Source organism: Strigops habroptila, chromosome 8 (genome assembly GCF_004027225.2).
Source record: "Strigops habroptila isolate Jane chromosome 8, bStrHab1.2.pri, whole genome shotgun sequence".
NCBI classification, from domain to species: domain Eukaryota; kingdom Metazoa; phylum Chordata; class Aves; order Psittaciformes; family Psittacidae; genus Strigops; species Strigops habroptila.
In genome coordinates, this window is record NC_044284.2 from 15,235,581 (window position 1) to 15,262,413 (window position 26,833).

Below are 26,833 nucleotides of genomic sequence, written 5' to 3' on the forward strand. Positions count from 1 at the left end.
ATAACATATTTTTATAGTTCCTTGAGACTACATATAGAACACTGGATGGGAGGATTCAATGATCCCGTGCCTTCAGTTTAAGGTTCACTGATCAGATAGCCACTACTTTCAGTGGGAGCCTGTCACGAGACCCTAGCACAGGAATGCTCTCTTATGGCTTTATGGTAATGTACATTACATCCAGATATAGTAAGCAATCCCTCTGTGGTCATTGCCCTGTGAATTCGCTGTAATTATAAACAATGTGTTTGCAGAAGTATGTCTAGTGACCGTAAATCTGCCAGAGCTTGTTAACAGCTTACTGCGAACACTAAAAATCATGCGACAAAACAAGCCCTGTTCAACTGATCCTCAGTTCAGCCAAATTTAAAACTACAGGCCTGAGAACAAACCTGACAATTAACATGAGAACATAGCGTTGTTGTTCTGGTTCATGTCTTTAATCTATCAAGCCTAGTAACCTGCCTTCGGCAATGTTGCCTCAGAAGAAAACTTCTCTCTGTATAATGCATCCAGCCAATTCGATATGCCATGGAAACAGGGGAAATTCCTTCCTAGCCTCTACTGAATCTGCTGTCAGGCTTTCTTGTATGTGAAAAAGAGAGATGAAAAGATTAGATCTGCATTTGCACCTCAGTCTAACACTCTGTCATAAATATGCTGTATGCCAAATATCATATGCCAGAAAGGAAAAATAACACCAACAAGCCCTGCCACAGTTATTGCATGGGGCTACACCGACAAGAGCAAAGTCTTCCTGTCCTAGAGCAGGCTGAGTATTTCAGCAGATATGAATTCAAACCACAGAAGTGGTTAGAATTGAAAGACTGGGAAGGTAGATATTAGTGTTATTTACAACTTTTGCCGTTTCTTTGAAGAACTAAGATTATTTCTTATACTTATTATTTCTTATATTTGCTTTTCAAATGAATCCTACTGTGCACTTTTGTACAGCCCCAGTCAATAAAAAGTAAATGAAGGCAAGGATGAAAGAAATACTGCCAACACTTTCAAACTTGCATGCCTACAGATATACTGTAAGATCACCTTCTGGTCAGAGATACTAGGGGATTGCATGCTCAGTGTAGTTCCAGGAGGACCTGCATGTTCTTAGCACAGCTGGAAATTGGTATCCAGGTCAGCCCTTCTGCTCTTCTGTGCTGTATTGCTGTGCTCAGGCACAGCAGGTACAGAGGACTGTCCCCAAATTCCTCAATCTGTGTCTAGTAATGTTAGGTGCTACCATCTGGATGGAGTGTGTCAGACAGCTATATTCTAGGCACCAGCTTTGAATGGATGGGAAGAGAGTTCATCAGAAATTAAACAGAGTGAAGTGCTTAGTTTCCTGGAGCAAGGCTTGTCCTTTTTGCACCCAGGCCTATGCTAGCCACCAGTTACCTGTATGCATGCACAGATGTAAGTTGTTACAGGTCTTGCGACACCACACTATGCAGACACAATCAGAGGAGAACAGCAGGGCTAAATCAAATCAAAGGTTTCAGCACCATGAGGTTATGAACTGCAACAAGCACACTTTGCATGTATGTGCCCTCTGCTAATCTTCATTTTGAAAACCCTTTGACATGCAGCAAATACTGCTGGGCTCCTCCCACATCATAATCTTGTGCTTGGGAATCTCAGCAGAGTTGGTAACCTGGGTTGAATCCTCTGTCAGGCTGACTAGGGCACAAGGTCAGGAGTGCTGGTTTGAAACTTGAAAGCTGAGGAAGGAAACAAGCTTTCCACTTTGTTGGCAATTGCTATTTGATGGGCAATGTTTTTTGCTATCAATATCCACAATGATACTGCCATGAGCTTGTTGGGAAGTGAGATCTGTGCTTGAGATATTTCATCCCATTGTAGAGGCTGCTGAGCCCCCGCTTGTCTTTAAGTGCCTAAGACTTATGATGCATCTACTCTAAATATTTTCATGGTGTATGCACCATTGATAAGAATACTGCATGAGAACTTACATATCAGGAATAATTTCCTTGTATTGCACAGAGTTCATCCCAGCTACGGTTACATCATAGAAAAAGGTATTGCTCAAAGAATGAAAATGGCTCATTGCACCTATTTAGTCTTTCACTGAAACACTTCCTCCTGCTGTTGTCTTGTGCTAAGACTGGGTTTTGGATCTGATGTGTATGCCTGATAGTTCACGCTAAAATGGTCGCTGGCAACGAAGGACCCACTTCAATTGTGTCCAGCAAGGTAATTAATGTACCTAGCTGTGGGTAATAACAGGCTTTTACGTCGTGCTCTGCTGGGGTGAATTAAAAACAAGTGCAATTAGTGCAATGGTGGAAAAAATGCATTTGATAAAGGTAGCCAGCAAAACTTCAACAAACCAATTGAGCTTCATTATTTAACAGCTGTGTGACACATGTCTTGTAAATAATTTCACACATGCAGAACATTATCATAGAAACTGTGGATTTCATGCTAAATTTTCCAGTCTTTGGCTCTTGGTGTGTTCTAACCTCTTCCATTTGTGTAAGAATTATGTGTGACATTTCTCAGCTATTTTCAGAAGTGCTGCAGCATACCAATCATACAAAATAGCAGTCATAGTCCATGAAACAAGTAGCAACTGCAGTCAGTAACTCAAGCATTTGATTAGCATTACTGCTATAGATTTACTGTATGTTCTCTACCTACATATCAAGAGATATAACCTTTTTAATGTCTTAGGGAAATGAGATGAGGTTGGATGACTTCCCACAGTAATTCACGGTGTCAGGCCAGGATAATAATGGTTGGCAAGATCCTCTGACAGAGTAAATGAGGGGTTTTATTACCAGTGGGGACACCTCAGGGCTTTTATCCAGTAATCCCTCTGGCTTGTGCATTTAGCACAACTCACAGCAAGGTGCAGAAAACAAGAAAGAATGCTTCTGATAAATCATTTTGTTAGGTGGCCTTTAAAAGCTGGTGTTTTACTGCTGAAGGAACAGTCCGCTACTCTATAGAATTCTTATGATTAGTCTCTCTGCTGCTGGAAGCAGTGTCAGAGCTGTATGTCAAAACACTGCAGACTCTTTGTGTGCAGACACTGCACACTGCTTGTGCCCAGTGTGGAGCACGTGGTGATGTTGCTTGATTTTTGGTGATAGCAGAGAGCATCAGCCTGGGAAACAGGAGAATTTTGTGATGAAAGTGGAGCAGCTCCAGCAGAGCAAGTTACCTCCAGCAGTTTGTGTTGATTTAAATCTTCATTACTTTTTGTTTGGGCTTTACTATTTTATTATGTTTTCTCTATTTTTGTCTCTAAGGTGTATATTCTTTCTCTTTCAAACAGAGTTCCCTGGCTATGGACCCAGGCCTGGACCCCACTAACAGTACCAGTTAAACAAATACAGTTTCCTGAATAAAACAGGAGGCCTGGGCTGAGTCTGATCATTGCAGAGTAACCATGCTGGTTGTTAACAGGTTTTTCCTTCCTTCTGCTCTTCGGCTTTCCTCCAGTTGTGTAGTGGCTGGCCTGGGCTCACACCCGCTGGCAGCAGCAGGGTGGTGGGAAGGTAACAAGCTTCCTTCAAATAACATTCTCTGTGCTCATGAGGGATATTAACCAAGGGCTGGCTTCCAACAAGTGCTGTGTCAAACACAGGAAAGCTGCTTTTTACCTCTGACTTCCCCTCCTGCATGGGGATTTGGGGATGGAGCTCTAAACCACATCTCTTATTTCTTATTCATTTGAGTCACTTGAAGCAATAGCTGGGGTTTTTCTTCTCTCTTTTCGCTCTATAACTTCCTTTATTTTTTTGTTCTCTCCTTTGCTTACCTGACTGGCAATCTACCACTAAAATTCCCCCCCTTTTCTCCTTTTAATGATTCAGTGTGCTACCTTTTGCAGTCCTGCCCCTGAATACAGCTTTGAAATTTGAAGGGAGCTGTCTCCTGCAAAGATTCTATGTTCTCCAGCAGAGGAAGTAGGCAATAAAAATCATATCTGTATGTAAAAATGGAGCCACATAAAATGGGATTATAAAAAAACTTCAGTTTGGGAACCTGATAATACTTTTTGTCTATTTAACTTACATAATGTTCTAGTTGCAAATGTGCCCTCTATTTCTAGGAAGGGCAGACAAGAGGATGTTAAGGTGTAACATCTAGGTTTAAGAATACAGTTTGTCATGGTTAGCAAATCAAGCCAATCTAATTAGATCTAATTCTTAACACCATCAAATATGGGTTTTGTCTGAGCACGTGCATTTTAAAAAATTTTTTTGTGGTTTTTTTTTTTTTTTTTCTTTTTTAAAGGAGAGTTGACCTATTCCTGTGACATAGCTTCATGTGCACAAAACTGCTCTGTAGTTTTTGGTAAATGTGAGATATCTTTAATTCTTCTCTATCTAATATCAGTAGCTCACAATGAGAAGGTAACCTATAATGTACCAGCAGCCACTGGTCCTAAAGCTGAAGGTGAGGTGGTAATAGAGACATGACTAAATATGTAGGTGGGTGAGTTGAACTTGGAACATCAATTATGATGGTTCTTCATGATGCAAGTAAAAAGTTGTTTTAATAGTGCTTACCTATGTACCCAAGTGGGCAGATACAGTCATACTGTCCTATCTGGTTGAGACACGTTGCCCCATTCAGGCACGGATCTGACACACATTCATTCACTTCCAAGTCACAGTGCTTGCCTTGGTAGCCTGGGACGCAGTAGCAGGAGTACTCATCAACTCCATCCCTGCACACTGCTCCGTTGTGGCACGGTTCAGACATGCATTCATCAAAATCCATTTCACAGAGTGTACCGGTGTATCCTGTGCTACAAAGGCAAGTGGGCCCAGCCAGGCCATTTTGGCAGGTGCCTCCATGCTCACAAGGGTTTGTGTCACACATGCTGACAGCTATTTCACAGGTAGGCCCATTATACCCAGCAGGGCACTCACAGGTAAAGCTGAGGTTTCCAGCAGAGCTTAAACAGGTAGCATTTTGAAGACAAGGGTTTGAGGAGCAAGGATCAGAGGTTTTATTGCAGAATTCCTCCACACTGTCCACTGATGCATCTTCACAATGGCAAGTATCGTCTTTATGACCAGGAACACACGTAGAGTTCTTTTGGCAAGAGTTTGATAGGCACCTGGAATCATTCCTCATGCAAAGTGACTCTAGAAAGGAAACACAAAAAATCCTGAGGAATTCTACAGCACTGGGAGTAACCAAGATTAAAAAAACTGCAAGTCTTAACTGTGCTTCAAAAGAGATAGCTCCAATTGTTGGATGTTAAGAAGAAAACGGGGCTGGTAACTGTGTGAAACATATTAGTAGACTAATAAATGTAAAATGAAAGCAATTATGAAAATACGAGTAGTTTGAAATTTCCTGTTCTTGCGTTTTTCAACAACCATGGCCTGGAGTGTCAGGATTGCTTAACACTATATTAAGAATACAGTTGCAAGAATATTGCTTGTCAACAGATACCCAACAATATGGAATGCATTTAGGTATATTTAAGACTATTATTTTATTTTTTTTCCTTTACTAGAGAAAGGAGTTGAACCACATTTTTCAGTTCAATACCACTTCATATTCTTTTGTGGTGAAGTTTTTTGTATTAGATATCAACAAAGCTGAGTGACTCAGAATAAGTTATAGTTCAAGTAAGTGGTTCAAACCATCATGCACTTTGATTTTGACTTCCTGATTATAAACAGTAATTTGACAGCTGTACAGTATTTCCACCACAAAGAATCTCCCAAACACCTGATATTCAAAATAGCCTTCTGAGGGCCTTCCAATCTCTGTTGTTGTAAGGACATGGTGAACATGGTGTAAACAGGTTCCTTGCCCTCCAGGAACTGAGCTCCTGGCCACAGTTAAAGACCACTTGGAGTTGTCTGGCTGCTGTAAAGACTGGCTGACAATAACAATAGCTACTTCTCACATCCTAATCAAGGAGGAGCGAGTTGTTACCAGCATTGTTCGTAACCCACAACTGAGAAACACTGTGAGAAACACAGTGAGAAACACTGATAGAGTTAAAGCAGTGCAAGTAGTGAAAGATGTTTTCTAGTAAAACAAGAATTTGCCATGAAGCTGTATAATTTTTAAAAAAATCATGATTGTCTCCATAATGAAAGAAATGTCTGTATTCAGATAAGCATAGCATACATAGGTAGGTATGTACCTGCTGTCTTGAACTAAGTGTTAGGCATATTAAGCAGTAGCAACAAGGTGCCAATTACTGAATGCATGAGGTAGGTGCATCAGTCTGGGCTGAATCCTCTGCAGTCACAGCTTCACTGCCAACACCAAGTGAGCTAGACTAAAGCTTGTGTACTTTTATGTGTACTATGATCAGGTGCTCCGCATATGGCACAGATGTAGCGAAGAGTGCAATGGGGTTCTGTTGATCACTGAATTCACCTCATAATATCACGTTGCTTCTGTCATGATTTACCATTGTTTTGGTAAGGGTCAGTAGTAACAGTGTTAATCAGCAGTACACATCATGCAGCATTTAGGAGTTTTATTTACATACAGACTGACTCAAGGCTGCGGAGATAGCGAGACCCAAAGGGATGACTGCAAATGGGGTGTTTGCTCTGGGTCTATCTTAGCTAAAGATCAAGCTTTTCAATGCTGACGAGAGGTAAGTGGAAGAAATCCTAGAGTTATCTCCAAATACTGTGCTAGTAAAATAAAATAATGGCAGATCAAACCTCATAGACAATAATTAATGAAGAGAAGAAAGGCAAGTAGTTATTTACTGACATAAACCACCCAGAAGATAGGGACCACATAAATACTGACCTAAAAAGCCAAGTGCATGTATAGTATTTGAATTCCTACTGATCAAATTAGGAAATATTATCTGGGATATAATAAAAAAGAGTTGTATCCAGTAGAATTTTTTCTTTTGTAACTGACTTTCACCATATCATAAGAAATTCTCTACTGTGTAGTGAACATCTGAATACCATCAGACTTCTCCTGTGATTACAATGTGACCTTCCTCAAAATATGAGGGTAAAACTGTAAACAAATATTTCGCATACTGCTGGAGAAAAAAATTATTTGTATCGGGGTGGGGGGTGGGGGGGAAGCAGGCATATCTTGGCCAAGAATCTATGGAATAAAGCTGAATATTCTTTTTGGAGAGAATGCAGTGATTCAGAAGGAAAAACTAGTGGGCTGGAGTATGAAAATTGCGTGAAATGACCTATATGAGAGTCCTGTAAACATCCTACTTTCTTCTTTCAGTTTATACTTTTATTCTGGAATCTCATTTCGAGATATGAAGGGTATATGTCTTCTGCAGCAGTTACTTCAAAATGAATGGCAGAACAGTGTACATTTGTGCAAAAAGAGCGTTGTGGATAAGCTGAACTTCTTGAAGAAATTCAGACCCATTTACCATGAGTCTCTAATTTCTTCCAGGTTCTTGGAGCTAAGATTCAGGAGGGTGGACACAATAGAGAAGGAGATGGGGCACTGAAAGTGAAGTAGCATGTAGAGATGCTTATCAATAATTGGGGCGAGACCAGTGCTGATGAAACCCTGGGACAGATCTTTGGTTGGCTGGGAAAGTGAGAGGCTAGGGCTGGTCATCTGAGGATAACAACCAACCACTGGGGATTGTCAGAGAATACAAACTGAGTAATGCAGGTGCATTTTCATAACATGTATTTTAATGACTAATAAAACTTAATCTGTTTTTCCGATGAAGAGGAAGTGGAGGAAGAAAGTCTCAGAAGGCTTTACTACTTAGGAAAGACAGCTTATTTAGATATGATAATAAGATAATAAATGGGGAGATTGGAAATGTTATCTGTGCTTCATTGTTGTGCCTTCTGACTTGAGATGCACAGAGGAGCAGCAGTGCCTCTGGGAATAAAAAACCAATCTCAATGAACATGATGCTCATGAATAGGTACACTGAGTCAAATAATTAATACTTGTTTGAACAAGAGGAACAGAGATTTATGTAGTAACACTGATAGTAACAGTGACATACTTTAAAACAAACTAAGGTCTTAAGGATTACACAGAAATAATTTCTTGATTGTTTCTTTTGGGGTGTTGCATGTATAAGTAAAACCTGGAAATGTTTTTGTTCAAACTGTTTTTAGCTGTTGTCCTGCTCATATATACCAGAGATGCAGAGGAGAAGTATCTAAAGAATGTATGGTTTTGGTAAAGGTTATCTTTATTTAATACAGGCTAGACCTGATTTAGAAAGCAAGATACACATTGATTACCAGGAGGAGAACTGGAGCTTTACCTCCTGTTCTTTGAAAGAAAACAGGACAAAAATAGTACTTCTGATTTAGACTGCCTTAAAAATGACCATCCCCAAACCAGTCAACACTCAGTTTTGCACTGGGAGTAGATATTTCATCCTAATACGATATCAGCTGTACTTCCCCCAGCATATAGGTCTCACTGAACACAAAATTAGAGACATTGGCCAGGATGTACTGATTTACTGGAGTATCACCAGTACCAGGGACTTTTTTCCTTCTTAACACACCCGCATCTATGTTCCGCTATCCTAGTTTACAGGATTTTCTATATTACACATGTATTTAGTTCCTTTAGCCTGGGTAATAAAGAGCTTACTATTAACTACAGTTAAAATGAGCAAAACTGCGTTCTTTAGGAACTTTTGCATCCCATGGTTTTTTTTGGGATTGCACTCTTTAAAGAGTTTTCCTTTCAATCTGTCTGTCTACTTAAAATTCATCACAAGTGCATGTTTGAAGAAATGTTGCAAATCTGAAGACATTAACTGTGGTTAAGTTATAATGTTATCTAACTATTGTAGTGCGTAAACTACAAGAGGTGAGGTCAATCATTCAAGTCTTTCTTAAGTAGGACCACTTTGACACAAGAAACAATTTAGTCAATTGTTATGGCTTTTCCAGATAATATGCATGTAACAACTCAAATTCTTGTAATGACTGTGAGAGAAACTGTAGCATTTGGCAGCGTGCAGTTTTTATAGCAACATACTAACTTTGAGCACTGGTTAAAAAGCTTCATAGCCCTCTGAGGCAGTAATGGTGGATGGAAAACAAAGGAAGAGGCAAGAAAACCCTGAAAGCAGGGCCTGTAGTGAAGGCAAACAATTTGTTTCCAAAGTGACACCACAATGTGAAAAACATGAAACACAAAACCTTTCCTGGATTTTTTTTATTAGTATCTTAATTTCAACTCCTCTAGCTTTTAGGAAACAAATTTCTTATGCAGCAAATGCAAACAGGTAATCAATAAACCCAATGTTCCCTAGAGGATTCTTTTGTCTGATCTGTACTACAAGTTTACAGCGATGAAATAAAGTTTTTGGCCTTTTTATCTTCATTCTAATGTGCAGTGCCATGTTTTTTATTATTTGTGTAGTTCTTGAGGAACACTAGAGTTCTGAAGGTCTTTGCAGAGTTGTAATCACTGCCGAGTTTTAGCTTACTTGTGTTTTAAAGGCTAGGTCCAAGAGTTTTTGTTAGAGGTGCTATAGAGTAGTTTTGCCCCAGCAGCAAACCTGCATCTCAAAAAGGTGATCATCAAACAGTTGTGATTATTGTACTGTGGTTATCAAATGGTATGCAGTTTACCAGGACATTCCCATGATTCTTTTTTGACATCCAAGGTTTCAGAAAATCCTTTGGATCCTAGATTGCTAGCTAGAGCACCATTTTCTGCCTATTTGAGGCAAGTTACTTATACTACCTCCCTTCCTGCCCCGTAGAAACTCAGTTTTGCTGCTGCTCTGGAGTCATGTGAAGGCAAAGATTTTGGTAACCTCCTGAGGTGACGAGAGCTATGAAGAATAAGATCATAGCATGTGGAAACTGAACTCCCCCCATGCTCTGGGATGTGGCAGAGTCTGATAGTGTCTGATGCAAAGGCTGGCTTAGTTTGAGCTGATGGCTAAAGAATAATCTTTAATTCGTTTGCAGAAAGAGCTCTAAGAAAATGTTTCAGTGTTTGGGGAAGCTTGGTTTTTGGTAAGGTTTCAGAGAGGTAACCTGAAAAGGCCTCATGCTCTAGCTCAGATATGCAGAGGAGTCGTTTTCATTCTCACACAATTAAGGTCACTTCAGCAGTGACTTGCTCTGACAGAAAGCCTTAAAACTTGTATGTAATGTTAGAAAAATGAAAACAAAATGCCGATCACTTTGGATTTACACTGATTGACACTTGAGGTGTTTGTCAGTCTCTTTATAAATGTTGGTACGTTAATATAATTATGAGAAGAATTAGTGCCAAGCATTTTACCCCCTGGTTAAATCCTTTTGATGCAGATGAGATGTTTGGCAGCAAAATTCTTTACAGTAAAGCTTGACATCTAGTGGCAAATCATCAGTACTGCCAGAAACATGTCAATACCTCCACCTTTTAGAACTGGCACAAAATATTAAATATAAGGAATGTCGAGAAAAAGACATAAGCATATGCTTATTTAAATACATAGGCATAAATAAGCATAAGCTTATTTAAATTCATTAAAGTGATCTCGTTAGTGTATGAATAATTGAACTTATATAGCTAATCGGCACTAAAAATGCATGATTTTGACTGGTAAAGACTTCTTAGTGATCAGAAAGCACCATAGTGATACAAACCAAAAATACAAATCAAAAATGTGATTTTTAGGATATTGGAAATGCATGATGATGATCATAAGAGAGCAAAATTAAATAGTGGGGAAGTTCACAGGGCAGGAGTTCTGAAAGAGCCAAAGCAGATCTTTGAAAGGGCACAGATCTTCTGATTCCTGACAGGGGAATTAGTGTTTCCAGTAAAGAAGCAAATTTTGAAGAGCTCATCTTTTCTGATAATTTAGAGGGTATATCTTTTCTGAAAGTTTGGAGGGTTTTTTTTTTCCTAGATCTTTTTTGACACAATTTTTCTTACAAGTCAGTGAAATATCATAATCAGCAGCAGAATTTAACATCAAATTTCAATCACCGCTAATCACATTGTTATGAACTGGAGCTCTCTAGACTGTGATCATGCCTGCACTTTGCTAATCATCTCATTGTGCCTGGAGGCTGCTTGTAATTTGCAATGCTGTTCTTCAAATGTGCCTTCTTCCCCTGAAGGAGAACTCTTAAGCTCCACAGAAGCTCTCAACACTAACAGCTTCAGGGTCTTTTACATACACTGCAGAGATTTTCTGACCTTAACAGTTCCAGTCTATTTTCCAGGTGGGGGGGTGGGGGGGAGGGAGGAATCTATTGGAAGAATAGAGGAATCTATCTTCATACCCATAGAGTAATCAACGTTGATGAATTTACTGTGCTTTGAGGAGCACTTTTTTTTTCTTTAACTTTTTCTTTTTTTTTTTTTTTTTTTTTTAAACAAAAAGTTACTGCTTGAATTAAAACTACGAAGCTGCACTGGCTAATGCACATAGAGCAGTTCACAGCAAAATCTGACCTTTTATTAAGTCATGGAAAGAAATGGATAGCAAAAGCTCAATATGTTGGTCTATGGGCTGAGAAACAGAACTTTAAAAATACTCCAAAGGAAAAAATGATCAAATCCCAATTAAAAAAAAAAAAAAAAAAAAAGGTGTGTGTTTGTGGGTTGAGTTTTTGGGCTTTGGTGGTTTTGGGGTTTTTTTATTTGGTTGGTTGTTGTTGGGGGGTTTTTTAACAACCCAGAAAATGTGTGTTAGGTGGGGGATTTTGCTTTTAATTTGCTAAAATAGCTTTTATAATTGACATCCTGACTGTGGTCAATCAATAAAAAGATAACATTTCATTGAGATAAATGAAGCAACCATTGATTCTCTTAACACTATTACTTCAATCTGTTTTCTGTTGAATCAAAACCATCATACAGCATTTGTTCACAACTGAAGGCTTACCTTATGATCAAATAAGCTCACTTATAAGCTCATGGGATAACATGATCCAAGAGTTTAGATAGCCCAGTGTCTGGAGCTAGTAATGTGAACCTTCAATGCTTGTATTCATTTCTTGCTTAATACTTGCCCCTGGGATTTTAAAACAAGTGTGCAAATCTGTATCACTGAAATATCAAACTCTGTGACTTTAGTGAGATCTTGAAATAATTAGCATTTAACTGGAAATATTAAAATATTGCCCAAGGCATTTAGTGTTGCATTGAAGAATGCTTGGCTTTGGTATAACTAAGCATGTCTCCACTTATCCGTAGTGCACCATGACATAGAAAATACAGTTCATCACTATGACAACAACTTCCTTGCAAAGGGAGCCTTAGAAAGCTGTGGATGTGCGTATACATTCAATCTTGATGTATCTTGAAGAACTAGGGAAGAGATGAGCACAGCTGCATAATTGACAGTGACAGAGACTGGAATCAGACACCTTCACCACGACTGAAAGGCAGAGAGATGCCATTCATGATCAGCATTTGGCGTATGGGGAAGAAAAGGATATGAAACCATGCCTTCTGGATAAAACAGCCAGGTAAGGGCTACCATAGCCCTCAAAATAGCTTTTCCATTGAGATTCTCTGTAAATAGATATTTCAGCTTTTTCACACAGTTCTGGTTTCTAGACTAAAGCCTCAAACTTTCTAAACATTGCACTGAAGTTATTTCACCCCTTCCCTTCCCATCTCACAGCACATTTGTATACTGTCTTAATTATTTAATGTAATGAGCAGCTTGTAGTTACTGTGGTTCCATTTCTCCTTTGCAAGCTTCACCTAGGAGGAAAGCATCTGCCCCAGGACCTGACCTGCTCTATCCACAGCCAGAATTATTACTCAGTCTGCTCAGTGAAAAAGCACACCTTGGGATGGTATGAACAAACTTTTGCCAAACAAGCAAGCATTTGTCATTGTGTCTACAAATATTGTAGTCACAAAGGGTTAATCCTGAATCTTTAACTTCAGTTGTGTATCCAAAACATCCTAGCATGTTGTTATAGAAACCACTTCTAGGCTTTAAATCTTGAATCATGATTATTACCATAGTAACCACCACTGCACACAGGCAGGAAAGAAAAAAGGCGGTTATACAAATATTCATTCCTATCAAAAAAGCTAATCTTGTTTTCAAGTACATTTGTATAAGCAAAACCAAGGAAAGTAAATTAACAACTTATTTTCTGAAGTAGAAGTATTGTATATTAGTGTGACAACTGAAGAGCATTAAAATTTTAAATGATGTTTAGGAAACACTTAAAACTATCTGTGATTCAAATTACAGAACTGGTTATTAAATCAATGTCTCCATTTCACTAGTCTCCAAATATTTCTGTAAGCTCACAGTGATTTGGTGCTGCTGCCTGAGAATGAAAGCTGTTTCTGGTGGCTGCCATCTTCCTTTCTTGTCTTTTTACCTTTGTGCCATCCTGGACTTCCTTACTCTATGAGCACTTCAGTGGCAGCTGTCGTCCTTACAGTTGTGCTGACTGATTATACTAAACACAGTAACAATTTGACAGGCTTTCCTATAAAGCAGCCATGCACTGACTGTTTTATCACATTGTGGTGGGGCGTGCTGGTTGAAAGGCACTCAGTTGGTGTGAGCACATGAGCACACTCTTGGCTGCTTTCTGGCTCTTGCAAAAGTACTGGACAAACAAGACAAACATCTCAAAACTGAGGTAAATGCTTTCTTCTAAAAGTAAACATTTTTTTTGTCTCTCGCTTCATGTTACATCATGTTCTAGTGTCTGTGCTGGGAACAAGAGGAGAATTGGGCCTAGGAGCTCAACAGGGCTCCTACAGATTGAATTTGGAGGATTTTTGATTTAATTTGACATCAAGGCATGGTGCTATCAGCAATGAAAACAGACTGGTTTCTAATGTGAATAAAAGAGTTTATTCACTGTTTCCTTACATTTAGCACTACAGAACTGAAGTTTAAGTTGATAATGCATAGTGATCATCATGTTTTACTATGCACAGATATTTTTGTTTGTGCAGGACAGTGGCTGATTTGGCTCAGAAGGTAGCTGATATCCATTACAGTAAATGATGCAGACACTGATGTTCTGAGTTCTGCTGTGCAATCTGCACTACCATATACATTCTATCTGAATTTAACTTTCCTCTTTAATAGTTTCATGATATGTCTCCATGTTCTTATTTTCTAAGTCTAAAGAATAGTAAAGACCTGAGTGTAAAGAGGTGTTCCTTCTCCCTTTAGAGGTGATGAATTTTTCATTTCAGTTGAATTCACACAGCAGAATTTATTCTTAATACTACAGAACAGGATTCCTCTGCAGAGGGATATAGAGATAAATGGGCAGGTGAGCAACAACCATGATGCATGTTGGTGGGAACCTGGGGGCCAGCTTCAAGTTTGCCATTCCATCAGCTCTTTGGAGGCAAAGAACATGGAGAATGTACGGTGGTCAAAGTATTAAATGATTTTATTTAAGTGGTAAACTTGATTGCTTATAGGAAAGATTTGGTGATTCTGCAGGTGAAATGTCTTTCTCCCAATGATTCAATCAATGCCTTTCCTGCCTGTGCTGCTCTTAGGGCTTTATTAAAGCTGGGGATATCCTCAGCATGTAACTCGGGATACAGATCCATGTGCAAGGTCATCTCCTGTGATATGAAATGTTTTGCAGATATAAAGAGAGAAATAAAGAGAAAAAAACTAGGTGGTTTAGTTAGGAATGTGAATTATGTCTTATACTTTAAAATGTTAGCCTTTATTGCTTGTCCTTAGTGAGGTGTCTCAGCGTGCCTAGATGAGCTTGCTGGGATGGGTGGATCTGTACTGCTTTTGTGAAAGGTGTGGCTTCTGCTTTGCTCTCCAGAGGAACAAACATGGCAGCATCAAGCCTTTTAAAATTAATAGAAGCACAGTCTGCTGTTTCCAAACCTGATATCAGAACCCGGTGAGGGGTGCAAGTGGTGCTGGGGAAGTGGGAAAATGAAAGCAATGCTTGAAGTTGGAAAGATACCACCTGTATTCACAGCTACACTAAGGAAAAAGGCTAAAACATACACCTTGGAAGCAGACACATGTCAAAATGACAAGGAAAATAGTGCCAGAGCTGAAAAGGATTACAGAAAGACCAATGCATGGTCTCACTTCTCTGCACCAATGGGGGATTTTCAGGAACAGAGAGGGAGTAACACAGCATAAAACTGTCAGTCTGTGAGTTTGGGTGAAATCCAGTTGCTCCTGGTTCTGTTTGAATTCTAAGTAGTGGAAACCAGGGAGCAAAGGAGCTGTTGCCTTTCAAAGAGGCCAAATCTCACCTTGAGAGCCACAAGGTCTCACAGCTTCTCTGGAGTCTGGAAAGAGTTTATGGCATTTTGCCTTTGTGTAAGACAGGCTCCCAGATCCCATTGAGCTCTTGGCTCCCACCGAATTCAGCCTCAGCAAGGAGCTGGGGGCTTGACTGAGCTGGGAGATGCTCCCCCTCACGCAGACCAGCTACTGCTGACTTGCAGTGCTGAGATTTCATTTAGGTCAGTACATGTGAACAGCCATGTTACTACTGTGCTCAATTACTAACATGAGAAAGAAAAAGCAGTCAGAAATGCTGCGTATTACTGCTAAATCTTTGATTTACTGAGCTTGGAATAGAGGGGTTAAAAAATGAGTACAAAATGGACTTTAGGTCCGAGTTCTGTGTCCACGTGTTGTTTGCTTTTGAAAGCTGTTACAAGGTGTGCTCTTCAGTCTTCTTTCTCTATGTTTCTTTCCTCCACTTCATCACCTCTTATCTTAATGTGAAAACAGCATACAGCAGTGCTTCTGATATACAGTAGCACATTAAGGCATTAAGGTTCTGTGATTTTAAAACTTAGCCTCAAACGTCTTTAACGCTGACTGAGGTGTGATTTCTTTCTGTGAGTCAAAATTGGATAGGCTTAAAGCCCTGGTTGTTAGAAATTCATCATGCCAACCTTTAACATAGGGCAAGAATTTCTCTTCCGGTGAGAGATTTTTTTCAACCCCACTTTGCAAGTCACAGACTTCAGAAAATTAGATTTTTCCCCTCTGTAAGTCGTGCTTACATCTTGGCTTCACGAAAATACATGTGTGCTCACTGGTCAAATCTACTACACTAGTGAATAATAGGAAAAATGTTATTGTCAGGTGTACCATATAGGCATATATTCAGAACCAGGTTTTGATGACTCCCAATTTAACATAGTCTTGACAAGAACTTGTTTTCATGGCATTTGGATAACCAGAACATCATAGCACATCATATCAGATGCGCCATATCCCTTCTGCACAGTCAAACCTCTAGCAATAAAATCCACATTCAGAAAATGGTGGGTTTTAACATATTAGAACAGGGGCAAAAAAACATGACAAAACATGTAAAGGTTTTTATAGATCTATTCCTTTTCCCAGCTGGCTTACCACACTCTGCTTTGAAGTCTGTAGGGAAACAAATGTTTTACAGTTTCTAGGTGCAAAGCTGTGTACTGATGCGTGCAGATGTTGAGATTGCCTCCAGTAGGTTCGCAGTAACACAGCTGAGAACTGAATGTTGCTGAAGCAAATAAAATGCAGCAGAATGGCAAAATCAGCTCCAACTCTAGACTAGGATCACACTGATACTCATAGCCACCGGAGTCATGCTGTTCCTCCAGGCTTGCTGAATATATAGTCCTTTTCTCACACACAATTTTAGTTATACATTATGTAACAGTACTCTCATATAAAAATCATGATTGCTTCTCCTGTCTCCCCAGACTTTAAAAAAGTAATCAGCCCTCTGGCAGATCAGCGTTTTGTTGCTGGAAATACAGTACACTGTGATTTAAATGCCACGGAAATCAGAAGAAAGCTTCAGTGCAGCTACAATGCACAGTTAGTATAGAGAAAGCAAGGTCATTCTTTCCAGCATGAACTTTGTAGAGTTCACATTCCAGCCCTTGCTGCTAGTTACTAAATTCTTTTCAATAGAAATCACCTACAATTAGCTCTGCATGAGCTAATTACCAATTGGGATTTAGAGACCTCTTGGGAAAAGTCTCAGCTTTATTATGGGACAGGCTAGAGTCTAACAGAGAGAGAACTGGCGCAACCAGAGTTTCCATCTGCTCTCCTGTGGAGCTCTTGTGCTGAGAGCAGCTACCAGGAGGGTCAAAGTCATAACACTGAGATTGATGAAGAACAATGATGTGATCATGATCTGCACAAGTTCCTCTCATTGACCTCATACAGATAAAAATCAGTCACAGGCCCAATAGAGGGATGCTATAATGTGAACTTTTGCAGAGGGCTAGTCTTTTGAAGGGTAGTTTCATGGTCATGGCTCTGCTACAATGTGATAGCATTCCTGACCTGCAAACAGACTATATTGTAGCATCCTAAAAAGTCTACTGACTTGTAACAGAGCAAGAATGAATTTGTTTCATGATTTTACAACATTTTATTTCCAGAGTAAGATTACAAGCAGATCCTAATAAGACTCTAAGCTACGTGACATGAAATTACAAGTCTCAGTCCACAGACCACCATGGTTTCCTCTCCCCTGATTTCAAGAACTGTTTACTGATTAATGGCAAAACTCTATGCTCATCCCCAACACGCTATATAATGCGCAGATATGTTATTCTACTACCTCCACCTTTCCCTAAGAGCCTTCTTTGGGGAACATGCTAAGTAATAAGCCTCTCATATCAGAGGAATATCACTAAAAGACAAATTGTTTCTATAAGCCTAATATGGTGGTGTGTTTTATAATAAAAACACCTGCCACAAGGCATTAAATATCTGCTGTAAATGAAAAGGTAGCCAGCAAGCCTTCATCAAAATTAGATCAGTAAGATTTTTGCCAGTAAAATGATACAAAATTTAAAACTGTGAATAAATAAACACTATCCAGTAGCAATCAGCATAGTGATGACATTTCTCAGAGTTTTTAAAAATTATTTTATTTCCCTGTTATTATTCTCCTTTATGTCTTCTGTTTATTTAATTTATGTAAGTGGTCAATATGACTCATCTCTCCTTCCTTTTCTAGATCTCATTTTTCTGCCTTAGATTTTTTCCATGTATTCTTCTTTTCTTCCTCTGAGGCCCGATCTAAAGCAGATTTCCATTTACCAGGCAGCAATGGGAAGTTACAGCAACTTTGTGTGTCTGGTAAGTGAGCCTGCAGTTACTGTAGCCCCAGAACACACGGCCACACATGGCAAGAGCTCAAGAGGGTAATACAGATGCCTCCGGAGCTGTGTTGAAGTGCTCACATTCCACAAAATGATCCAGAGGACAAGATTCTCTGGCCTGCTATTCCCCTGGATATAAGATTTAGCCATCCCTGTTGCAGTGACAGTAGAATTTTGTGTCACACAAATCTGCACAAGGATTGCTCGGGATGTTGGTGGTGTAGTAGCTGGGGAGTGGAAAATAAGATGATAAGATTAGCAAGCAGGAGGAGAGAACTGAAGCCTCCACAGCCTGACATTGAGAAGCTTTCTCTATCTGAAGAAACTTTGGTGCCACACAAGGATGAAAAAGCAGAAAGAATATCTTACCTGGGGGGAAGGGTCCTTCCTCACAACTGGATACTAGTCCAGACTTACCAGTATAGAGTACATCATAGGGCAGCATCCTGACCCTGCTTTGTGCTAAATTATGCTATATAAATAAATGAGATCTGTGTAATAGTAAAGGTCTAGCCAGGAAAAAAATCAAGATTTCATGGCAATAATGCATACGTGATAAATATCTAGTGACTATCTTGCTGGGAGCGTTTTTTGTAGAGAGCTCTATGACAGGACTTGTTTTTTGATCCCAACGGGCATCATAAAACATACTGCGCTGAGAGACTGCAGAACAGATTGGGAAGTAATTCTCAGTACTTAATACCTGGGGATTCTCAAAAGCAATTTTCTCTTAGGATCACATTCCCTTTGATCATTGGGATTATTAATTATAGATAGACTTGAACAGAACAAGGCACTGTAACTGTATTCCTCATTTGAAAGGAACACAATATCTTACTTAATTAGAGGTTCAGCTGTGGTGTCCTTTCAAGACACTTTGGTATTGATTTGACTGTAGTAGCCTACTGTAACAAATATTATTCCATTAATAATCAAGGAGCTTGTAGGCATAGCAGTGTAGGAAGGATACATCAAAATATTTGTCATTCCGCTTGCCACGGCAGTTGGAATATCACCATCCAGTATAGCATTTAGACCATGGATTATAGTCTGTAGTTCAAAAGTGGCTGCATTTATGTGGAGCCCACTCCTTTATTGGATCCAGCCCATGCTTCATCAAGTGACCTCAGGCAGCTACATTTAAAGTTTAATTTTCTCTCTGGATAAATTGGAGCATATTGTTTCTGCTAATAACTTCTCAGGTTAATTTTGCTTCTGTTCTGTTTTTGTCTTACCTGTGCTTTAGTCATCGTTGATTGAACATACGAAATTTGGCACAAAATTAACCAGAATGCATATGTGCATGCTCAGTTTACTCTTAGCATCATGTGTTCATTATTAAATGTGTTGATTCATTCTTGTAATCAACAAATTATATTGGTTGACTGGGTTTTTTTGTACATTCTGTTGTCAAAAGAAGGTTTTACTGACATCTTCTTCAGCCTGCAATCCTAAATATACATGCTAGAGACACATGTGGGAATTACCGTATTTTCCATGTGTTGCATTCATGGATTACACCTGAGAAAGCAGGAAGTTTAGCTCCCCAGCAATGTGGGTCTGATTCCTGTTGGGGTGGATATGCAGAGCCAGGTGGAAGTCTAGCAGCAGATTACAAATTAGCACCTCCAGCCCTCTTGCCTCTCCTTGGCTCTTTAGGGAGCTAATGGGGGGAATGGGCTAAGGTTTCTTATAGTTCTGGAGTCTAAGCCTGTGCAACATTATTTGGATTTCTGTTGCCAGACTAGTCCTGAAGTCAGGTCATCAGCCCTGCCGTCTATAAGCTCTCTGAGAAAGGACTGAGCTCTGCAGGAAAGGGAGCAAGCTTCAGACTATTTTCCCACCATAATTAAATTGGGGAGAAGAAAGCAAGCTGCAGTAATTGAACAGGAGAGGGACAACTATGCCAGAGAACTAGTGGTTATCTGATCTGCTGGGAATACTACATGTCACCTACAGAGCAATGCAGTATACCTGCTGATGAGCTTTATTCTGCTTTGCAATGGATGTGCTTTCATTATGCTTTTAAGGTAAGATATGGATTGTGTGCATGCAAACATAATATGAAGTAGTTTTTAAAAGTAATTTTTGCATCACCTAGGTATTCTTGTAAGTACCAAGAATTTGGATTAGTAGCAAAGCTTCGTATGCAGAGATTTATTTTATGGGGGGAAAAAAAAAACAAAACACCAAACAAAACCAAACAAAAAACCCTAACAAAAAAATCACACACACCCCCACCTCCTTGGTTGCTGGCGAACAGAATTCCTACTCAAATCAGTAGTAATTCTGTTGAATTGTTGAATCACAAAGCTTAACTTGTCAAGTACATGCATAGTCTTTAAACACTTCATTGTATCCCTACTGTCCTAAAATAGTTAAGAATTTGCTTGGAAGTTTAATTCAACCAAAGGAACACTCAACAGTTACTAAACTTACCCCACTCATGCTGGGGTTTTTGATTTTTTGCCTGTTACCACAATGCTTGGCATTTGATAGATTCATTGCTAGGGAGGGCATGATGCTTTCTTTCTGGGCTACTCTTGTTTAAGCTGTGAATCAACAAACTGATAACTCTGTTTTATTATTAGCAAAGGGAAGTAACGCTCCAGCTAACCCGCTGCAATAGTCTTCCTTCTCTGGTATCCCTCTTTCCTGGCTGGCTGCCAAAGAGATTGCAGTTTGAATAGCATGCTTAAGAAAAAGTGTGTCTGGAGAGTTCCTGAAATCAGCATTTCAGAGTAATCCAGCGTTCCCTCCTCTCCGGGAGGTGGGCTGAAGTAGCTTTCATGAAGGACCTGAACTCATGGCAGTAAGAGGGATTGTCATTTAAGAACATCTGAATTTTAGCTACAGAATTCATAACTGACAGCTGACTTCTTTGAGATGGCTTTTGCCAGCCTTGGCTGAAGGTATTTATAAAGCAGATTTATTAAAATCTCACTAGATATACAGTTTTGAAAGAGCGGGATCTTGTTTTCACTAGTCTGCAATTCTTCACAGTTCCTAAGAATTTTCATAACACTTTTCCTTTTTCTTCTCTGTATTGTCATTGCTGTTTGCTGAAGTGATTGAGTTTTCATAACTGCCAGAACAATATCAAGACAATGCGAAGACAGTGTCAAGGCAAATATAGAAGGGTGATGGTGTGAAGGAGGGAAAGAGAAAAGAGCTGTCAGTACTTGGAGTGCTCTGTAGAGAAAATATTTCTGTGATAAAACCATTGTCACCATGTGCTGAGCAATACAGAGAGCATAAAGCAGAGATATTTAAGTTACTGAACTCTGAATATGCCTGGATGACAACTTGGAGTTAAAGAAGGACTTAAAGCAATTTACAAGGATGCTTCTCCTCCCTAACTCTTGTCCTGTAATATCTTCTAGACCATGTTCCAGTCACTAATATTCTATCAATACGTCACCATTGGGATTTAAACTTCTGACATATTAGCTTGTAGCAAGCACACTTCTAAGAAAGTTGAAGAATAGGAATAAAAAATACTTTTTTCATCTTTCTAAAGAGCATGGAAAGATATTCTGTTGTCCACCTACAGGAAGGTGGAGGGCTTTTCCAGCTGACATAATTCCAAGATACTTTCTTGAGTGTCTGAGCCACAACCTCTGCTTGTGGCACACCATGGTTGTGGCAGCAGACTAGAGCATGATCTAATTGCATTCTGAGCTCAGCACTGCAAGGTGCCAAGTATCCTGCTCCCAAGACAGTGCAGACTTAAGGCACATACTTAATTCAGCCCCACAGTGGTTTGTTTGGTATTGGAGGTTTTTTTTCTGAAATATCTGTGGAAAACAGACACATTCTCACAAGGGCAAATACAGGACAGATGGGACTCTTAGGTAACTAAATTCTAGCACCAAAGCTATGCACAGCAGTACGTCTGCTCTACTGAAGGCTCATGCAGAGTGAGGTGCTACACACCTTTAGAGCAGTTGTCAGGATTTAAAATTAAGCACTGGTTTTGCAGTGAGTCTGATTTGTTCTTCGTGTGTGTATTCTGTGCCTTCCTCCTCAGCCTTAGAGGTGGGGAGAATGAAAGGGTTTCTTAATATTTCTGTCCTGTTTCTGAACATCAGGATAACCAGATATAAGAGGGTTCAGATGGACAGTAGTCAATAGCATCATAATTCTGGAAAAATAAAAACCCCACTAATAGTGACTTCTAAATGACTTCATAAATATCACCGAAGAGGTTTAAGGAAAATGAACTCCTGAATAGTTTCCAGGGAATAATGTACCCTAAACTCCTCAAAATACTTCAGGGAGAGTATTTTCAGATCTAAGAATTAGACGTTAACTATTAAATTTTATATATTAGTGCTAATTGTTCTATGTCTATATATTGCATTTACATATTTATTATCATTTATTCTATTTTAAGGAAGTAGGTTGAATAGTTAACGGATTTTCTTACTTGTTGCCTATTAAATAACTGAAAATAACCATAGAAATACTTGCTATTCTATCACTACCCTATCCCTGGTTTATGTCTATTTGCAGTCCATAACAGCATGCGTGACTTTTAGATGAACTGCAAATTTTATCCACAGCTGCAGCAGCGATGCTCCAAGTAAGCAGTTTAAACTGACTGTAGTCTAAGTTACACACTGCTGAAGGTTGCCCAGTTAAGTTTTGTTACCCTGAAAATATTCTGCCACTTTGAATTGAGCATCAGCTGGAGAAGAGTGTGTTTCTTGCCTGGGGCTCAAATGCCTCCTTCCATTAGTGTTCACACCTCAGCCATCATGTGCCTCTAGTAATCACTGAATCTCACCAATCCTCTCAAAGGATAGTCTATAAGATGGCAAGTTAGTGACTACAAAGAGTGTATTGATCCCTTCACAAAAGGAGGCTAAGAATTATCAAATTAAACAAGTTATATGCAAAGGAAGTCCTTACAGGTAGCAATGAAAATTACCTAAATTTGTTGTAAGAATGAATACACAATTAATTGCTTTATATTTTTAAAAAAGAAAAAGAGGAATATTTGCCATATTACAGATTTCTCAGGCTCAACAAAAATCTCAAAGTGTGTGCATTCCCTCCCCTCAATATATCTATATTTATATGTATGTATAACAGATGAAGTGAGAAACACAAGATCTAAATTTAGTGGTTTGAACATGGAGGTCATTTGGATTGTACTCACAGCTTTCTCACTGCAAGCAAGGCATTCAACTTGCCCTTCTCCAGCTCAGCATTCTCACCTGCAAAATTGAGATGCTGACTACTTGCAGACTATGAGGTTCAATTTGCTTAAGTTTTGTAAAGCGTGCAATATGCTTCATGAGAAAAAGCTAAGAGTATTTCTATGGAAAAGAATTTCGCTGCACATTTGCAAGGAACAGCAAGAATCTAAAAGCAGCCTGTTCCTCCAGACTTGCATGACTGCTGGCTTTGGGCACGATCACACCTTTAATGATAACTTTAAAGTCAGTAAAAGTCTTTGAGAGAGTCTAAACTTAAACTCAATGTACAAGTTTAAGTGCTAGGAGGACAAATGTGTTTTACTAGACGAAGTGCTGGACTGACCTTGAACATGAAAGCAAAGCCCTCACTATTAGCACAGAAAAATGTTAGATTGCAAGACTTCACTTGAGAAGCAGAACTAATTAGAGAAGATTAACAGAAATGAGGCATGTAATAGCTGGAATAGGGCAGGACTGCAATATGAAAGGCTGAATCACTGGACCCCTTCTCGAGGTCAAGATCTTAAAAACACTAGAATTTTTTAAGGCAAGTAACAAGTTTTGCAGATGTTCCTGTGGCAGCCAAACATGCATTATAACATTCCAGCTCTTGTCTGCACACAGGAGTTTCCCCTGTGTTAAGACCGTTTCCAGCCTTGATGTCAGAATACATTTCTGAGCATGGGGTTTTATTCAGGACCATGTCCACTTTTCTCTGTAGGGGGTTCTGAAGAAATAGTCACCAAGTCTGCGCTAGAGTGGTAACACAGTGGAGATTTTAGGTTTATTTTTTTATGAAGATAGTAAATAAGTATTGTCTTTTTTTTTTTTAATGCAATCTGAAATATATTTTGCAGTCTTTTTCCTCATACTTTCCACTTACCATTTTTTCCTGTCACTAGCCATCTTCCCACAAACGCTAATGATCTTTTTATTACTGAATGGTAACAAAAGTTCCAGAATTGCTTGGATGGTACTTCTGATATACTCCCTGAAATAACTGCTTTACCAGCATTGTAGTAATGGGCTCAGCTAAACTGAAAATGGTTCACATGGAACGGACAGGGTTGGAAGGGACTTCTGGAGATCTAGTCCAACCTACTTGCTCAAAACTTCACCAATTAGAGCAGAAAGCTCAGCAGCTATTACCTATGATATGTCTACTCCTCAGAACTTTCCGTAATGATTTTGTAAAAATTCCTTATTTTCAGGAAGACAGGTTTACTATAAGCATGTGTAACCACATGCTTGTGGTTAATGAAGTGTTGGTGCCCATCAGTGATTGCAGAAAAGAAGCAGTCACCCATGAAGACCCGGCATTCTTCAGGCTGATTCAGAGTCCTAAAGATGTGCAGATTTAAAAGAAGACAGGAAAATCAGTCTCAGCTCCCTGGATGTTTGTAGTTATTCTAATAAAAGTAAGGAAAGCATTCCTCTCTCTATAGAAAAGTTGACATGTAATGTCTGAAAGTGAGGCACAGTTAAACAGCATTGGCAAGTCAGTGTGCATCTCCTCTAAAACAACATATTTCTGTGCTAACCTGAAGAAGAAATGATGCAATTCAGGGTGCAAACTGATTTCTGATTGCTGTTTATACAAAAACGTTATACAAAAATCCCTGCAAAGTGTAATAACAATTTCCATTTTATTTTAGTAGTAATGAAGAATGCAGTTCCCTCTAAGTTGGTATATAATGAGCAGAAGTCATTGTTACCAGCCAATCAAACTTTTTAATTAAAGTTAAAGAATGTAGTCCTACTTCTGATGCATCTCAAGTATCTCAAAAGTCATTATTCTCTATCCACTTGAAAAGAAACCACTTTTGATTACAACCACAAACTTCCTGGTTAGATAAATCAAAGCCATGCTGGTCCTGACTGGACGTAGTACAAGCAGAATCTTCACTGAAAAAAGTGGACTTACAAAGTTAAACCAGAATAAATAAAACTGAAATCAACTCTGCTGAATGTTGTTCATGGAATATCAGAAGTACCTATAATATACGTATATCTTACAGCAGCAAAACCATTGTCAGCTTGGACATGATAGTTGGGGATATAGCAGGTCCGCTGTAAGCTATTCAGTCACTGGGCAGTGGGAATGCTTGCAGAGATCTATGGGAACAGAAAGTCCCTGTATGAATCTAAAACTGGTGGGCACTTGCACAAACAAAATGAAGTGTCTAAAGGAGTGTTGGACTATAGTAGAAATGATGTAGTAAAAATAGATCTGGTTTTGTTCTGCTAGGTGTGCAGAACTGAATCTTCTTCCTTACTTTTTTCCATCACTTGTCAGATCATTAGGTCAGTCTGTTTGCTGGAAAGGTTTTATCCAGATTCTTCAGTGGCATTCTATGCCACTCTTTCCTTCTCTTTAATCCCATGAAAGTTTTGCACCAAACACCTCTCAGTCTTGTCACTTTGCTACTATGGACAGTGGTGGAAGTTTGAAGTTGTCTACTTGTTTTTCAGGAAACCCATTGGTCTTCAGAAACAGCCTTTGGAATGTGCAAATTTCAGTCACTTTGCTCCTGCACTTTTCCATGAGCTCCAAAATGCGTGGATGTTAGACTAAATTGAATCAGACATTTAAGACATACTCAAGAGAGAATAGAACAGATAGTTCTTGCTATATCAAGCAGAGGGCATTTTTACATGGATTGGGGCTTGCAAAATGTTCAGTACCATTAGTAGTGAATAAAGAATTACAAATGTCAGCTGTGTTTAATGGGAGATAAGTCTGAATTGGTGGGTTCTACAAAATGTTGGCCAGATACTTGCCTTTTGCAGTTGCACTGTGGAGGCACCTATTTGCATTCTGCTGTCATGCTATATACTGCTCTAAATGCATATGCAGATAGTGATCAAAAGGTTTGGATTATCATTCACACATATTTTTCATATTTTCCTACATTTTAAGGTAGGAATCAGTGGAGCTTTACTTTCAACATTCTTTTAACTTCTGCTTTTTAGATTGAACAGGGACAGGAAGAGCCTACAAGGGCCTTTAAACATTTTCATTGCATTCAATACCTGTGATGTAATCTCTGATATATCAGCATCAATCTCTGGCTTCTTCTCTCACAGTCATTGTGTATTTCTTCTGTTATGCAGCTTCTGTTTTCTTATCTTACAAGGCTGGTGCCTTCTCTCTCTGTATATTATCCATGAGGCTATCAAAGAAAGGTAAGGGACTGCTGGAGAAAAGCAGGTACACTTACGACTTCTTTACACTGTGTCAGAGCTTAGCAGTGTTTTTGCCCTTCTTGCAGTTCTTGGAGTCAGCAGACTCAAAACTGAACTACATACCACATGGCTGTATCTTGGCCATCGCAATTGAAGTGCATCTCATGTAGCACATAATTAACATTTCCAGAACTCTGTATGTAATTCTCAGCTCCAGTTTACACTTCCACCCCACCAAAATGGGATCACCAGCAAAATACTGTGGTATATTTAGCATTGCCTGCTTGCATTTAAGGGAGAGACCCTGGAAAGATGCCTATATAAATAACAAGGTATAGGTAGGTGGATGCAAACAGAACTTCTTTTGCATGCTTTGAGCCAGCTCT

At 39.2% G+C, this 26,833-nt stretch overlaps 1 protein-coding gene across 5 annotated transcripts in view; it reads right to left on the bottom strand.

The window, feature by feature from the left end:
- Positions 1–26,833, bottom strand: part of CRB1 (crumbs cell polarity complex component 1) — a 104,769-nt gene that overhangs the window by 68,215 nt on the left and 9,721 nt on the right. For 4 of the 5 annotated variants that reach the window (XM_030494806.1, XM_030494804.1, XM_030494802.1 and 1 more), the window contains exon 2: positions 4,542–5,126. In XM_030494806.1, the coding sequence (XP_030350666.1) occupies positions 4,542–5,126 (585 nt within the window). The remainder of the gene's footprint in view (positions 1–4,541; positions 5,127–26,833) is intronic. The other variant, XM_030494807.1, reaches the window with a different exon arrangement.